The sequence below is a fragment of the Ctenopharyngodon idella genome, chromosome 17 (assembly GCF_019924925.1).
Source record: "Ctenopharyngodon idella isolate HZGC_01 chromosome 17, HZGC01, whole genome shotgun sequence".
Classification (NCBI taxonomy): Eukaryota; Metazoa; Chordata; class Actinopteri; order Cypriniformes; family Xenocyprididae; genus Ctenopharyngodon; species Ctenopharyngodon idella.
In genome coordinates this window covers 3,871,321-3,888,036 of record NC_067236.1, presented here as the reverse complement: position 1 = coordinate 3,888,036, position 16,716 = coordinate 3,871,321, and the positions used below count along the sequence as shown (strand labels likewise).

Below are 16,716 nucleotides of genomic sequence, written 5' to 3'. Positions count from 1 at the left end.
TCTTCATGCGCGTTCACGTAATATATGAGGCAGTGCCCGCTGCGCGCTCACTTGATCTGATCACATAGAGACATGAAGCGTTGAGTCCTGAAGGACACACGACTTAAAATTATGACAAGATGAGATGAATTCACCTCAGTAAAGACAGAAGAACAAGGCGACGAAGAGTTTCCCCCTCAGCAAGTGAATTCACCTCTCCATTTTGACTTTTATTCTATTTTTCCTCAGGTCAGTTTTTATTCTTCTATTTCCCCATGTTTGGCTTATTGCTCCTACGTGTCAGTCATAAATACCTTTATCTGTGGCGTTACCAGAGTTTAAAATGGTTTATTTTGCATCTAAAGTGTTTTAAATGTAGCAATTATTCTGTGTTTTTCCTGTTGACTCGGTTTGGCATATGCTGAGCGGAACTAGCATTTAAATACCCCCAAAACAGGACATACATCCTTAATGGAATCTAAGTTACTTATTTTTGATCATTTATCGATTATGCATGTGTATTTAAGTGCATATAATCGTTTAAGTACTCCTATTTTTCGTTCTTTTAGAGAGCAAATGTATGTGATGGCGTTTCTGTCAGTTAGCTTTAGTGCTAATGAGGAAAGACGCAGGAATATCACTTTTATTATTATTATTATTATTATTATGCTATTTTTCTATTTTTGTTTATCGAGTTATTTGTGTTTATTAGTCAGTGCCGTCTTTTTAAAAGTCTGTAAATAAGTGCAAAGTTCTCATGTTTATTTCGTGGTCCCTAATGAATAACTTTGTTGACGACTTCTTTTTTTTCTGGTGCAATGACAAGTTCCTAGTTTAAGTGGTTTTGTTTTCTATATTATTTATTTTCATTAAACTTTAAGGCTTGTTTTTATTGATTTAAAAAAGTGTATCTTACTTTTAGACAGCTTTAAGCTAATTCAGATGTACAGAATTAGAAGTGTTTTTTGTGGTTTTCATTCTGTCACATTTGGAATGACTTTCTGACTTTTGAAGACTTTCATATATCATGCAAATGAGAATTTAGGCAAACATGCTGAATTAGACCCATCATAAGCCCTATTATGAGGATATAGTCACAATATGATAATTGTGAGGATATGATTCTATGACTTCTGTAGAGATCCTTCTCATCTACTTACTGTCATTTAATCCAGACACAGACATCATGGTGTCCATGTGCATTAGTTGACCTGAGAAAACATGGTAACTTATTGGATGCGAAGCAGCAAAGAACATATAATGTTTAACTACTAAATTAGCTATCTGAACTTTGCCCCTGTGTAAGGTGTTGATACAAGCATCTCGGTCTTACCTGATACAGAAATTATTTATTCAATTTTACCATTTATTTTAAGTAAATTATTTTGTCTATAAGTAAAAGTTAGTAATTTTTTTCTATGTATGCATTGGTTATAAGGGTAATAAGAAAGATAATCTTTACTGAAACAAACAAAAATAATATTGTTCAATCTGTTTTGGTTTTTTTTGTAGTTTTTGCAAGTCTGCTTTCCTGAAGACATGCTTGTAGCCAAATTTTGATCTGAAGCCTGGCCTGTTTTTAACAGCTCAGTTGTTCCTAACATTGGGCTGATCTGCAAGCCTTGTTTTTCCATAATGGGGGAGGTGGAAAGAGCATTTTGAAGCTCTACAGTTTTGGTAATTGCAGATCAGGAGTGCAAAGAGTGGCTTTTATCTTTTGCTGGTCAGCTGTTATGCGGCATGTCAAAACCAGGCCATACATCCCGTTATAGACGTGATAAATGTCCTCACAGTTATTTGTCAGATGATGTGGTAGTTTTGTTTGTGGTCGCAGCAATTTTCTGCTATCCTTTTGTTATCTGGAAGACCATGTTTTTCAGATTCACGTGCACTTATTTTTTCAGGTTATTTTATTTTAGATGGGTCAGTGAGGTCAAGGTGTCACCAATGTTTTATCTTCTAGAAGGTTTTTAAATCTAGATTTCAGTTAGAACAACCTGAGTTGCAGAATACCCTGTAACGTTATTGTAAAGCAAACATACATTTTGCAATACACAACCCAGAAAGTTTGATGCAAAGCACGCCATAATTGTATAGCAATGACATGCAAATTAAGTTTTTAATGTTATTTTAGTTATGCCACAGAAATCTAACATATAGTCTCAGACCACGTCTGAGTAGTTGACTCCCATCAGACCAATCAAGAAGCTGGTTTATTTGGCAAGTAAAAGTATTGATTTAAGCAACTGGTGTCATGTTGAAACGTGCAGAATTGCAGCAGTAGCCCTCCTTTGGTGTTTTTCTGTCTGCCTAATGCAATGCAGTGAGAATATACCTAGTTAAGTGAACACTTCATAAAGCACAATTGAGCACAGCCACCTGTTTGAATGCAATGAGCCCTGCGGCACTTGTAAGGGAAGTCTGACAACTGGACTGCTTACACAGCTTAAGAACCTGTTTGGTCACTTGGCCTGGAGTCATGTGGCATGCTAAAGGGAAGTGTGAAGCAGAAAGGTGTACCTTACCTCACTCTGCAAACCACTGAAAGCTTTTATACAAACCTCTCACAGGGAAGAAATACCCAGCAGGTTGGGACAAGCTTTTGTCTTGAACGTAGGCAGGTTTGCAGAATAGTATGTGGTTGTTTCTTTCCAACTGGGGTTTAGTGTGTTTTTCATCAAGCGTGAAATGCTTTGAAGTATTTGTGTGGCAAAATTTTGAGCTGCAGCCGACACACACTGCATTATTCGGGTGGCACGTGAAATCCAGAGCCTTTGTTTTTCACAATTAATAATGCAGTCTTAATGCATGCAGTTTTCCTGTCTACCTCTGACCAAGTCTTTTTGTTCTTGTTTGACATGATGATTTTGCCTAATGTTTACGGGTGGAAATGAACAATAGGGATGTATAAAAGTACATACTTTTAAAATTCAGCTAGTCTGTGGCTTGCCTGAATGACTAATGTACTGAATAATTGGGAAAAAGGAAAAAGTCCACTTAAACAAGCTGACCTCACTTGGTTAGTCTTGTAATGGATAATGTTGTATTAGTCATTCAAAATGTATTGGACAGTCAGTAGAGTTAAAATTTCTATCAGATGGAAATATGATGCTGTTACATTATCATTGAAAAATTTGTGGCTTTTTTTGAAAGAAATTAACACTTTTATTCAGAAAGGACCCATCAAATTGATCAAAAGTGACTGTAAAGACAATTATAATAAGATTTCGGTTTCCAAAATTGTTCAATCATCAAAGAATGCTGAAAAAAATGTATCACGTTTCCGCAAACATTTGATAATAATCAGACATGTTTGAGCAGCAAATCGGCATATTAAAATAATTTCTGAAGGATCATGTGACACTGAAGACTGGAGTAATGATGCTGAAAATTCAGCTTTGCCATCACACGAATAAATTACATTTTAATATGTATTAAAATAGAAGTTATTTTAAATTGTAATAATATTCACAATATTACTGTATTTTTGATCAAGTAAATGAAGCCTTGTTGAACCTAAGAGACTTCTTTCAAAATAATTAAACCAATCTTACCGCCCCTAAACTTTTGAACTGTATAGTTTATGTAAAAATACTCTTATAAAGTTGTCATATTTGACTCATCCTTCATACACAAGCTCACATCAGAGTACTTTTCGTGCATGCTAAACTCACATTTCCATTTCGTAGGGAGTGACTCAATGCAGATGGTCTGTCGATTTCCACTAAGAACATTAGCGTAGTTGGCACACCTTCTTAATGAGATCATACGGCTGTGTTCACGTCTGCTCATTACAGACATTTATGACACCGACTGATTTAATAGGAGAGCGAGAGAGAAGACAGATAGCAGTTATAACGACAACAGATTTGTTTTGGAAAGCCGATTGCACAAGGTGTGCTTAACCTATCGGGTTTCAGCTGGCGAAGAGTTCAAAGGCCTGGTTTTATTTGAGGTCATGCAATGGACCTTGTGTATATTGGTGCTGTATTTTTATGCTGCCTGTGCTTGATGGTTACGTTGGGTTGGGCTGTTGATATGCTTGTTGACCTGACCTAACTATTCCTAGTATGGTGTCAGAATAGCAGCGTAGTATTTGGCAACAGGACGCTTTCACATGCACACACCCTTATTGTGGACGGCCCCTCAAAGTGCCACAGAAGCAATTACAGAGCATGTGTGAACATCTATCAAGATGTGAAATTCAGAGCTGGGGCTGTTGGGTAATCGGAGGCTTTACAGCTAGTTGTTGATGTGTTCATTAGGGACTTTGAGGCAGAATGAGTTGTCTTTTTTTTGTTTTGTTAGCTAGCTGAACAGTATAGATTCAGTATCTTACAATTATATTTCTAAGTATATTGACTATTGAATTTGGACATACAAGTCTGATTATTGACTTCAAACCTAACCATTTATTGAATTTAAACATCAGCATATCAGTATGTCAACCATGTATCTGGATCAGCAGTCAAAACAACAGTGGACCGAGAGGGCAAAGATAATCACAAGCTTGTTTGTGACCCAAGAACGTGCAGAAGGCAACTTGAGAAGAAGCAAATCATTGCACAATAGCACCACAACCCATCTGCAGCTCAGTTATGGGAAAGAAAACTCCCTAGTGCTTTGATTTGAAAAAGGACCAAATCAAATATTAAAGCAGATTCTGTCTATATGCCAAGTGCATTAAAATATACATTGACTCCCTTTGCTGGATTTGAAATGGAAAACCACAGTTACTTCAATGTTTTTGAAGAAGGGAAGTCGAAGAACTAGTGGGAAGTGAACCTCAGTCTGCTGAAAGTGAAATGTACTTAGATGTGTTAAATTTTAGGACAACAACATCAGTGTTGTCTAAAATATCGATATTTCGATACGTATTGATACTGAAACCATACATTTGACAGTATTTTTCAGTGAAAAAACACGTGTGGTGTTAAACTGTTAAGTTTTGCACAATACATGGTAAGATAAATTAGTTAACCATTAACATGTTTTTGCTGTAGCTGTATTTTTCTGTAAATATTACAAACATTTTTTACAAGTGTAGTTTTAAAGTCCCCCTGTGGTGAAAATCAAGTTTTTAATGTTGTTATATGTCTCTGTGGTGTTTTTAATATGCTTTAAGACAAACATGTGCAAATTCATAAGTCAACACCATTGCTGAGTATTTTCTCTTTAAAACTGCAGTGAAAAAAAAGACAGTCTCAAACCCGCGGTTTGAAATCGCTGATGTTTCTGACGTCACAAACTACCTTGTAACCAATCACGTCAACGTGCCGACGGGCTTAACATATCATTAACCATGACCGCGCAAGAGTCTCAAAAGAAGGTTATCCCGGGATATTTTTGTTAATATGAAAAACCGGGTAGGTTTAGCTAGGGATGGACATTTTTCCAAAATATTGTATTTCGAATATTTGGGCTCATAAAAAACGAATATTCGAATATTCATTAATTTAAATGACGTTAAACGAGAAAGACGTTATTTTTTTTTTTATTCATCAAGATTTTGTCACCATTTCTTAACAAGCTTACAATTAGGCAATATACACAACAAGCTTACGTTATATCTTAAGGTTTTCTTTTAGTTCAAAGCATTAAACAATATGTGCAAACAAAAAATAATAAAGAACAGAAGCATTTAAGCTCAAGAAGCACGAACGGGGAAAACGCTAATAAAGCAGACAGCAGCAGTTATCGTTTAAAACGTACATATACACTCGAGTCAGTTTATGATTATCGTGTTCATATTGTTTCACATATTTATGTTGAGAAACACAATAATATCCACATGCTCGGGTGAGAAAACGCTCTGCGCTGACAGATGTTGCAGTTGCAGAGACACAAAGATAACGGTGTGCTAAGCGAAGTTTCTAACAGCAGCACTTTGTGTTTTCTGTTCGTAAATATGTCTCCCTCAACGAAACTTTAAGGAAGCATATGTATCGAGATCGTTTTGCTATCAGATAAGTTATCTTCTCAGCTCACTCACAGCTGCGCTTACCTGTCGTGAATGCAGTGATGGACAGCTGTCTTTCCTCATTCGACGGGTGTTTTGATTTCATGTGCTTTCTCAATATGGTGGTGATATAAACTCGGTTTCATTAATTCATTTGATCAAAAGTAATTCCATTTTGTAAGATCATTTTCATCTAAGTAATTCCAAACTTCGTGAGGCAGACGACAACATTATGTGACGATCAAATGAAATAAACTTGTTAAACGCGCTCCACAGCGCCACCCAGAGCATTTAGTTATAACTGCGAGTTTTAGTGCTTAGGATTTATAATGGATTCACTGCATTTACAGCCAGCAAGCAACATAGTAAAATTCGAATAGTATTTTTATTTATCGAATATTAATTACAGATCGAATATTTTACTATTTGTGCACACCCCTAGATTTAGCAATATGATGGGTGCATGATGTACAATTACATTGTAATGAGGTCATATGACTCCAGTGTAACATGCTACGGTTTGGAATGTTTAACATTGCATAATGCATACTGTTTTGCATATCATTTTTGAAAAATATTTGGCAGTATATTTTGCAGTGTGCAGTAGTATAGAGTTGACATGACTAGGTCATGTACCTTTTATCCCTTTTAGTTTGGACTTAATGCTCCAAGACACTTGACAAACTCAAAGCTCCTCTGTTTAAGAGAGCAGCTGAAAATTCTTGGGTTCGTACCATGAGAGGTGCGCGGTTCTTTGGTTAATGTTCTTACGTTTTACAGCGTCCGAGATCTGGAAAGATCTATGAAAGCTATTGTAGCAGCTGGTCTGTTTTAGATGGTCTGGAAATGGCATTGTGTAAGCTTAGCAGCCACCCCACCTCTCCTTTTGAATGAGTGCCATTGTTTTTGGAAAATCTCGAGCAAGTTCAGGTAAAGGAAGTGTGATATGAGAAGTTCTCGGGCCTTTAAAGGACATTGTATGTGCGTTGTGCAGTTATGTGTGTGTTACTGACTGTTTGTCTTGCATTTTGTTTTACTTGCATCACTGCTTGTAAAGTTTGTGAGGTGTGTTCACGCAGATTCTGCACTCAGTCCCCAATCTTTATTGAAGGTCCAAAAGTATTGATTATCTTTGCCATTTATAGGCATGCAGGGATCTTGAATAGCCCATTGGCTCCTTATCAGACCTGCGTTTATTTCCTCCGGCAGGCGCACACGTGCTTGTAAGCAGAGCCCTCCTGTCCCGGCCAATCACAGCTGCTTAGGTGAAATTCTGGAGGGTGTCAGTAAGACCAATAAAACCACGTGCTGTGCTGAAGACTGTGTACATACTGTCCTCTGTAATGGAATACTGTGCAAATGTCGTAGCGGAGGAATTTACAATGCATTGACTTGCTCAATAGCTTGGATGAATGTGAGTAAACCTTTTTTTTTTTTTTTTTTTTTTTTTTTTTTTGTCATTTAAGTGTCAAAAAATTATACTTAAGAGAGAGACTTCTAGCTATCTGTTAGGCAGTTGCCCATTTGTGGATCCACCTTAGGAGTTGCATGAACATGAGTATTCGGAACACACGGATAGAAAGAGGAAATGAAGTTATCTCTGCTTTGTTTTGGTTTCTCCATTGAGACCATGTAATCTTGTCCACTGGTGAGCTCAGCCAGTGTCCGTTTTATTAGCCAGTGTTTCGTTGAGGACTTGTGTATGGGACATGGGGATACTGTTTTTCCAGGCTTATCTGCTCTTCATGGGTGAAGTATCTCTTTGAAAACAAACTGCTTGGCTGCTTTTCTAGCCCCTGGAGAGGGAATGGGCACAAGAGATGCAGAGCCATGTGTTCTGTTTAGCATGCATCACATGCATGTTTCTATGCTATTTTATTTTCCAGATGAGATTGTTCATCATAATCATTAGAGCATACTATTATAGGCTTACTGCAGCAAGTATTTCTTTCTTTATATTTATATATATATATATATATATATATATATATATATGTGTGTGTGTAAAATTGTGCATTAAATCTGAACAAATTTTTAACAAAATGGTGCTGTGACCCAGTTTGTTACCAATTCAGGTTATTAAAGCTTCTTCCCATCAATTTTCCCTATCCCTTATGTAGGTTTCTGTGTCTCTCTTTGTGATAGCCTAGTTATTTTTGAATTACAGCCTCACAAGTGGTTACTGCACACTGCATAGGTTATTTAACCCCTTCACGTTCCTGTAAAATTTGCCTAAAATGTCCAAAAAAAGGCATGCCCAATGTAAATTGCATGCTGTTCTTGAACCATTTGGAGTATATGCATGGTTTTGGTCTCTTTTGAAAGGTATGTACCATGGGCAGTACAGTGGAACACTAACAAGTTAAGGTAAACTGTGGTCACACTAGGCTTTGAGCACAATTACTTCACACAGTCAACAGGTCAAGATGCTTTGATGAGATGCTTTGATGTAGGGTTGTCACGGTACCAAAATTTTAGTAGCTGGTACCAATAGCAGTCAAATTTCATGATTCTCTGTACCAATTTCGTTACCATAGCAAAAACTATTGTAACTATTTAATTTTAATATTAAAATATTAAACATTTTTAATTTAATATTTTTAATATTTAACTTTTTTACAATAAGACATTAAATAAATGAAATATAATTATTAAATTAACTAAAGTAAATAATACATTAAAAAATTAGCATGTAGCTTTCAAATACTGCTCAGTTAAATACACATTGTATAGTTAGTAATACAATGAAAAACAAAGAAACACATTACAGTTACCATAACAAGTGGCAAACTTAATACACAGATCTATTTTGAAATATCAGATTTTTTTTTTTGTCCCGTCCTTTGTCAAACATTGCAATTTCAGATGTAATTTAATAGGGTTTTAATAGGGTTGTCACTCTTGAAACTTTGCATTGTGTACTTAGTAGCATGAAAAATAAAACTATGGAAAATTTCAATTATGGATGGGTTTTATACAGTAACCGAGCAAAGAACACTCCCTTTAAAATCACTGAAGCTGATATCACTTCAGTTCAGCTGCAGCTTCTAAAAATCTGCCTATACTGCACAATAAATGTCTTATTTACATCATCTTCATACTTTTGGTTATAACAAAATTATTTGAGAGCATGCAGAGCTCTCAAAGAGCAGAGCTGAACAAACGCTGGCATATTTGAGCATATTTTGACTAACTTAAATGCATCTGATTGGCCATTGTGTTCATGCACTCAACAAAAATGTCTATGATTGGCTACAATGCGCAACGCTGCAGAAACGCATTGTAAATAGAAACCTTTGATGCTCTTCACAGAGCACTCACACAAATACACACAGGAGCATTTGAATGCAGATGCCTATCAGCGGGTACCAAATGGACCTGGTACTCGATACTACCGGTACTGCAGAAAGGCTGGTATCGTTACTTTTTTTAAATTTAAGTATTGACTTTGTACTGAAGTACCGGTACTGAAAGTGCCGGTACTTTTGACAACCCTACATGTTTGTGCAAATTTGCAGGTCATACACCAAACTTGAACTTGAACTACGCATTGGAAGACAACTTTCTGGCCTTCTATGACTGTGGCTTAATGCTTTTTGACATTAAATACTCTATAATTGGCTTAAGGCCCCATAATGCATCACAGCCATAACCACTCCATCTCATTGGAATGTATGTTTCATGTTCTGTTGAGGCACAGTATTTGTAGCCATTTCAGGTGGTTAGAATTACCACTACAAAATGGTACTTGAGAACATATAGGGCATGTTTTGTTGACCACTAACCAGTGTGCAGAACCTTTTAAAACCTAAAGTGGTCATTTAATGTTTACACGTACAGCATATTGCTGCTAACTGTCAAAAATCAGCTCATAAAAACCACATTCAGATTTTATGCTAAAAAAGTGACTTGCAAATTAGGAATACTACAACAAGAGCTTTACAAACCTAGGGACACAGTATGAGACATGCTGCACTAAATGGTTCCAGAACTGCTTAGAAAAGTCCCAAATATAAGCTAGTACAGAGATGTATGCAAGACACTGTGAGACCACAGAAAGATAACTTGAGAGGGGTTAAAAGTAAGTGTTTTAATAGTTAACAGTGAGTCACGGAAGAATCTTTAGAAGTTTCCTGGTAGAGAGTGCTTCAGCTGTTCTAATGGATGCTTTTACAACTGATAGAACTGGACAAACTAATAAAAAATATATGCAATAAATTAACTATGCTATAAAAAAACTATAGTTGGTAGTAAGTTTATACTATAAGGATCTTGTGTTTCAAAACTGTCCTTTTATAGACTCTGTACATGTGTATTCAGGTTGGAAAGACAAGCTGTTCTCAATTTTGTCCATCAATGTTGTTTTGCAGTGAGGCTGGAGTCCTGAGCTCTTCTGTTGGGAGACATCGCTCGTACTGGAGGGAGGAGCCTAATGCCTCAGAAATGTGAAACTATCAGTTACTGCAACCCCACCCCTTACCGGGAACCACGGTTACGTGCCTCCAATCCACCATCAGTCTGGAGGTAATTAGTACTTACTGCACTCAAGTCTATACATGACATCACACATTTTGAGTATAATTTGATGGTAATTCACTCACATTTGTTTAGATAAGTTGAATCCACTTTGGTTTCTGCTGTTCATTTCCAGAAAAACAACATAAACTCTTTCATCTTTTCATCATCATCACGGATGTCGACCTCCATCAGGGGCGTTTTTCATTATTTTGTTTGGACACGACAGCCAACATCAGCACTCAGTGAAATGTTTTCATAACAAAAACTTTAAAGACGTTTAGAACATGTAGATTGAATTTTGTGCTGAGCAGTGGCAGAACTGTTAGCACACATTGAGCCATGGTTCTCATGCTGACAGTTTCCCATCCCGTCCCACTCTCTTCTCATCTGTCTTACTATGGCAAACAAGCGTTGCTTTTATCATATTGTGCTATCCAGAGGGTGGAGAAAAACAAGCTGTTCAGTATGCATTTAGCTTCACAAAAAAGTGAGATCCTGTTCCCATCTCGCCTATAGTTACCTCTCTGTTGTCTTGTCTCACTAAGCTACGACTACATGAGCTATAGACTGTGACAACACATGTGGTGAAGTGTGCAGACCCAGATGCTCAGCCTTTTCCTTGGGAAGAACACAGTGTTACAACATAATTGGAGCAAAGTAGTCTTCATAATCGTGACCTCATCCTTGTTCACTTTTTTTTTTTTTTTTTTTTTTTTTTCTTCTTTTCTTTTCTTTTCTTCCCCTCAATCAGTTGAACAGGTCCTCTGGAAGGCCCATAATAGAGGAAGTCATGAGCGTTTACAAAAAGAGAGCAAACAAATCTCCTGTTAACTGAAGCAGTGTGCTTATTCCAGTATGAGCTCACGTCATCCTTTACATTACTCATTCTTATGTTTTGCTTTTCACTAGTGGGTATTTGTTTTCTTTTTACATAATGCTGTTGTGCTTTTTTGCCCTTAAATTATCATTAGCTCACACATGTGTTTTGGCCCATGGTCTTAAGGAAACTCTGAGCTGTGAGTGCGTTGAGGGCAAGGACTGGGCGGCAGCTGTATGTTGCTGCCAGGTTGCGTAATGAGAAAAATCAGCATTTGAGAGCCAGATAGGGGCTGGCGTGCCTCCAGAGTAATCATACTCCTGTCCAGCAATGGTGCTGCAGTGTGTTTCAGTGCAAACTGGGAGGTACTTTAGAGATTTTGAAGTAATCAGTATAGTGCTACAGTCTCTTTTATGTGGTATTTTGTCATCCATCAACACAAAATTCAAATTAGATGTTTAACCTTTATCATTTCATGAACAAAGGGGGGAAGCTAGCTGACTAAATCCATTAGCTTTGTATTTCAAAGGTTACATTTTATTTAAACTACCTTTTTTTTTTTTTTTTTTTTAATGTCTGGACAGATTTCCATCTGTTGAATTTTTGTACCTCTAAAATGAATCTACTATATTTGAGCTTTGCTAGCACAAATGCATCTTGGGCATCCTGTTCTTACCTACATATTACCTACATATAGGTAAGAACAGGATGTCCAAGGCAGGGTTGTACCAGGAAATGTGAGTGTCCCCATATCCATGGACAATCAAAGCCACTGTTGACTTGCTGTCCCACTTTTTATCCAAGACACCAGCTCAACCACACGATCCTGACCTTACAGATTGGCCTCTCCTGCTGTTTTACACAAAGGAAGGTTGGCGCAGGAGGAGATGTGTTGGGCTATGCAAACTTTCCAAGGACACACCAAAATGGTATTCTCTCTTCTCAGTGGACATGGCACTTTCCATGTTTGCCATCCAATAAATGGCTGCAACCCACATACCTCCCCCCTTTTTGAGCAAGCCTGCCACCTCCCACTCTCACTTTGGCTCTGAAATAACTGTCCGAATGCCATCCCATGTTGTCACGTGAGAATCCCTAGTACCACTTTATCAGGTCTAAATCTGCAGTGGAAGAATGCCTTATATGCACTTGTGTCTTTGAGATTTCAGTCCTCCCACACATAGATACTGCTATTGGTGGTGCTGCAGGCTTGTTTGTAGGGCAGCTGTGTCTGTGTCAGCTGAGTGCTTGTGTTAGAGCCCAGCTGTGTCTGGACCTGGGTGGCTCTGCTCCCATTATGTCAGCCTAAGGGCCAGAGGGAACAGATAGTCCTTGTGCTCATTGTGAAACTTCTCCAGCAGAAGTAGTTATTTGCCGTTTTGCATGTGTTTTACACAAACAGGATCATCTGACCTAAACGCATTCCTAAGAACCTGTTGCACTGACTTTTGAACTTTTTCCATTTCTAGATTTTTTTTTTATTTTTATTTTTTTTTTAATTATTTTAGTATTTTTACCACTAATGTGCTTGAAGGAAATATACTGTTGTAATGTTATGAATTGGGCACATTAAAATACTTTTTGGTATTGAGTTTGTTTCATTGACTAGAGACATGCATCTTAAAGAAGTTCAGTGGTTCCCAGTCCTGGTCCTGGAATACCCAAGCACTGCACATTTTGGATGTCTTCCTAATTAAACAGACCTGATTCTACTTATCAGCTCATTAGTAAAGACCCCAAGACCTCAGATGGGTGTGTCAGATAAGAGAGACATCAAAAATGTGCAGTGTTGTGGGAACTCCAGGACCAGGGTTGGAAACCACTGAAATAGTTCACTTGAAAATGAAAATTAGCACTTTACTCTCCCTCATATGTTTAGCAGAATATGTTGTTTTTGTCCGTACAAGGAAAACATGTAGTGACCATATACTGTCAGGCTACAAAATGTACCTTAATAGTAGTCACTTCAACTTGGCCCATACTTTGTCTTCTGAAGCCATACGAAAACTTTTTGTAGTTTGTAATGAATGGACTGAAGTTCTACTGGACTGAAATATTCCTTTAAGATGGATGTGCTTCCTTGAAATAGTAAAAGTATTTATTTTATTTTTTTTTTAAAGAATTTATCTTTCTTGCCATTTCTCTTTTATCTGCCATTTAATGGAACACCTTGGATTTGTTTTGAAATTCTTTTTTTTTTTATTCTTTTTGTTTAGGTTTACAACTATGCACCTCAAGCCATACCCCAAACCACAAGATAAAGAGATACATCGGGAATCTATGCACGATGGAACAAGAGGCCTCCATGCCGACCAGCAGGGAGTGCTCAGGAAAGAGTGGGGCGTTCGCCAGTCGTGTGGCCTCGTGGGCTCACCTGGCAACGGCACAGCCAACCGGTGTCCCCTCAGTGTCATTTCCCCCAACACCCTCCGATGTAACCCCAACAGTGGGAGCAATGCGCCAACTAGAGTTAGTGGAGCCCGCAAGAGCAGAGCATCCTCTGTCACAACATTTACTAGTTCTTTAGTTCTGCTCTCACCTTCAACTGGTTTGGAGAATGAAGGCTCACTTAGGATCTACCAAGGAGAGGATGCAGAGGGATCTTTGGATATATGGGCTGTCATTAAACCTGGGAACACAAAAGAGAAAATTGCCATTTTTGCAGCTCAGAAGTGCGGCAATACTTGCAATAGTGTTATTGACAACTCCTCAACACCTCAAGAAACAGAAGCCATTGCCCCAGAGCTGCGGACTGTCTCTGTGAAAAACAAGGGCTGCTGGGATGGTGACTGGTCTGTGGCTAAGCGCAGGAGGAGGTCTGGAAACCCAGACAAATCGAAAAGTGTAGAACCTCCTTTACCAAAACCTGAAATGCAGAAAGTGTCGCAACAAGAGGCCCTCAATGAGAACATCAATCTATGCCAAGAAGTTGCAGAGGATGTTGTCAGGATGGAGGGAGAAGAGGATGAAAAGATTCTCTCTGTGGTGGAGATGGTGGCATATTTGGAGCAAAGAGCCAGTGACCAGCAGGTTAGCTCCAAACCCCCATCCTTACGAAGCACCAGCAGCATCACTTTGTCCAAAGTTGGAACCATCCCTCAGCCTGCAGAGCAGCAGTCCAAGGTTGCAGAACAGTTGGAGGTCCAGGAGGAGGAAGGTGAGTCTGTTCGAGTTCTGGATATGGTGGCCAAGTTGGAGTCGCAGTGCCTGAGCAGACAAAGCCTCCGGGAAGGTGGAGGAGACCTCTCTCGAAGCAACAGCTTACGGAGGAAGGTGGGACGTGTGCTTCTAGCAGGGTCAGAACCTTACCTGCAGCCATCACAGCCAGTGGCACCTTCTGTCCCTCATGACTGTAGAGCTGAGACTGTCCCACAGGAATTGGGTAGTGATTTAGACAATCTGCATTCCCCATCTAAGACCCTTGATTCTACAGATACCTTGCAGTGTGGGCTTAATAACTCCGCCCTCAAGGAAGAAGAAAGTTCTTGTATTGCAAGACAGGAAACTGTTGAGTTGGTAAATAATCTGCAGTCCTTGCCAAAGGATGCCAGTTCAGAGTGCAAAGAGGAACCGCTACCAGGCATGTTGTTTTTTGCCAGATCTTCTCCTCAGCCTCTGAAGGAGCAGAACCTACCCTCCTCATCAAAGAGCAGATCTCAGAACAAAGAGCCTTCTCACATCAAGGACCTTGAGCCTTCTGTGGGCACTTCAGTGTCTTTCAGAGAGGAGAGTAAAGATGGACTTGTGGGTGAGCAAAATCAAAACTTTGAGGAGACAAAGGGAGTAGAGACTTGCATAGTTAGTCAGGAGCCTGTGCCTTTTCCATCACGCCGCCTAGTGTCTCATGATTTCCTAGAAACTCGCTTCAAGATCCAGCTACTTTTGGAGCCTCAGCAGTACATGGCTTTCCTGCCTCACCACATCATTGTAAAGATCTTCTGTTTGCTGCCTACCGAGAGCTTGGCTGCCCTCAAGTGCACCTGCCATTACTTTAAATTTATCATTGAGAGTTATGGTGTACGGCCTGCAGACTCTCGTTGGGTTAGTGATCCACGCTACAAAGACGATCCTTGCAAGCAGTGCAAGAAGCGGTATGACCGTGGTGATGTTTCGCTCTGCCGTTGGCATCATAAGCCCTACTGCCAAGCACTACCATACGGCCCGGGCTACTGGATGTGCTGCCGCAGATCTCACAAAGACACACCTGGATGCAACGTGGGACTTCATGACAACCGCTGGGTCCCTGCCTTTCATAGCATCAACATGCCAATTTACAAGAAAAACAAGGACACTGACGAGGACTCATAGTGTGCCAGAAAGACACAGGAAGTGTGCATTTATGTGAGAGTAACTAGTTTGAATGGGCTATGTTTTCTGTGCCTGCGTGTTGCCAATGAGCATGTGCGCTTTTGATGTATAGTGCTTACAACCAGGTTGCTGAAACTAACAAGAAATTGCTGGGTCACTGTACTTCTACTCTGCCAACCAATCAGCAGTTCCCTTGTCGAAAACCCTCCTCAGGTCCTTAACGTTGGTCTGCACTTTAACCTTTTAAGATTGAATTTTGCAGAGTTCTATCTGGGTACTGCTTAATGATTTTTACTTCAAGAGAGCATTAATGACTAACTTATTTTCTCAATCCACCCACCATTCTTTTTCTGTTCTTCATGACACACCCTGGCACTTCCTGCACTGATGTTGACGTAGCCTTGCAATATCAAAAAATTCTGAGCATTAGTTCTCTTTATCTCCCAGTGTACTTGCAAACATGAACTCATTGACCAGTAGGGAAACTTTCAGCGACATCACAATGAGTTATTGATATTTGCTCCATTTCCCCATCTTCCATTATCATCTCTTAGTATCTCTAACAAGTCCTGGGAAATTAGGTGGCGCAATGGCTTCACGACTTAATGGGATTGACTTTTTGAGATTGTTCTGAGCCCAGATGTTTACATTGTACATAGCACAGAATCCTATATATCATAACGGTGATGAATGATGGCACGAGTGTGACAAAATGCATTTAATCTTGATATGGGGGGAAACGCCTTGTTCATTTAATGCTAACTTTGTGTATATAGATATCTATGTGAAATTGTCACTCTTGTTCTGCAGTGGGACTCTTCTGATAACCCCTGTGAACAGGTAGTGCATATTCTTCTCAATTTTTAAGTATTGATATGTATGATGTATTGTTTCTTGACTGGAAACATTTGAATGTGGGAAGAGAGTTTCTCCATCTTGACAGTAACTAACTGAACACCATCTGAAAAAAGAAAAAAATTCATTGCAGTATACTGTTTTCCAAAGTGTGTCAGATTTTTAAAAATTATTAACGACATTGCTGTGCTCTGCCTGTTAAGGCATTTTACTTCAATAAAGTATATCTTGAATTTGTAACCCATGTTCTGCTCTCCTTTTTACTTGTATGTTTACACTG

At 38.8% G+C, this 16,716-nt stretch overlaps 1 protein-coding gene across 2 annotated transcripts; it reads left to right on the top strand.

Moving 5' to 3' along the window:
• On the top strand, positions 1 to 16,676 carry fbxo34 (F-box protein 34). 2 transcript variants are annotated; one of them, XM_051867302.1, is made up of 3 exons: positions 1 to 228; positions 10,309 to 10,462; positions 13,490 to 16,676. In XM_051867302.1, exons 2-3 carry the CDS (start codon positions 10,371 to 10,373, stop codon positions 15,579 to 15,581), a joined length of 2,184 nt encoding a protein of 727 aa, XP_051723262.1. In that variant the 5' UTR covers positions 1 to 228; positions 10,309 to 10,370; the 3' UTR covers positions 15,582 to 16,676. The 2 variants fall into 2 exon arrangements, with proteins under 2 accessions (XP_051723262.1, XP_051723263.1); XM_051867303.1 differs by lacking the exon at positions 1 to 228 and adding an exon at positions 7,155 to 7,352.
• Positions 16,677 to 16,716: the final 40 nt, after the last annotated feature.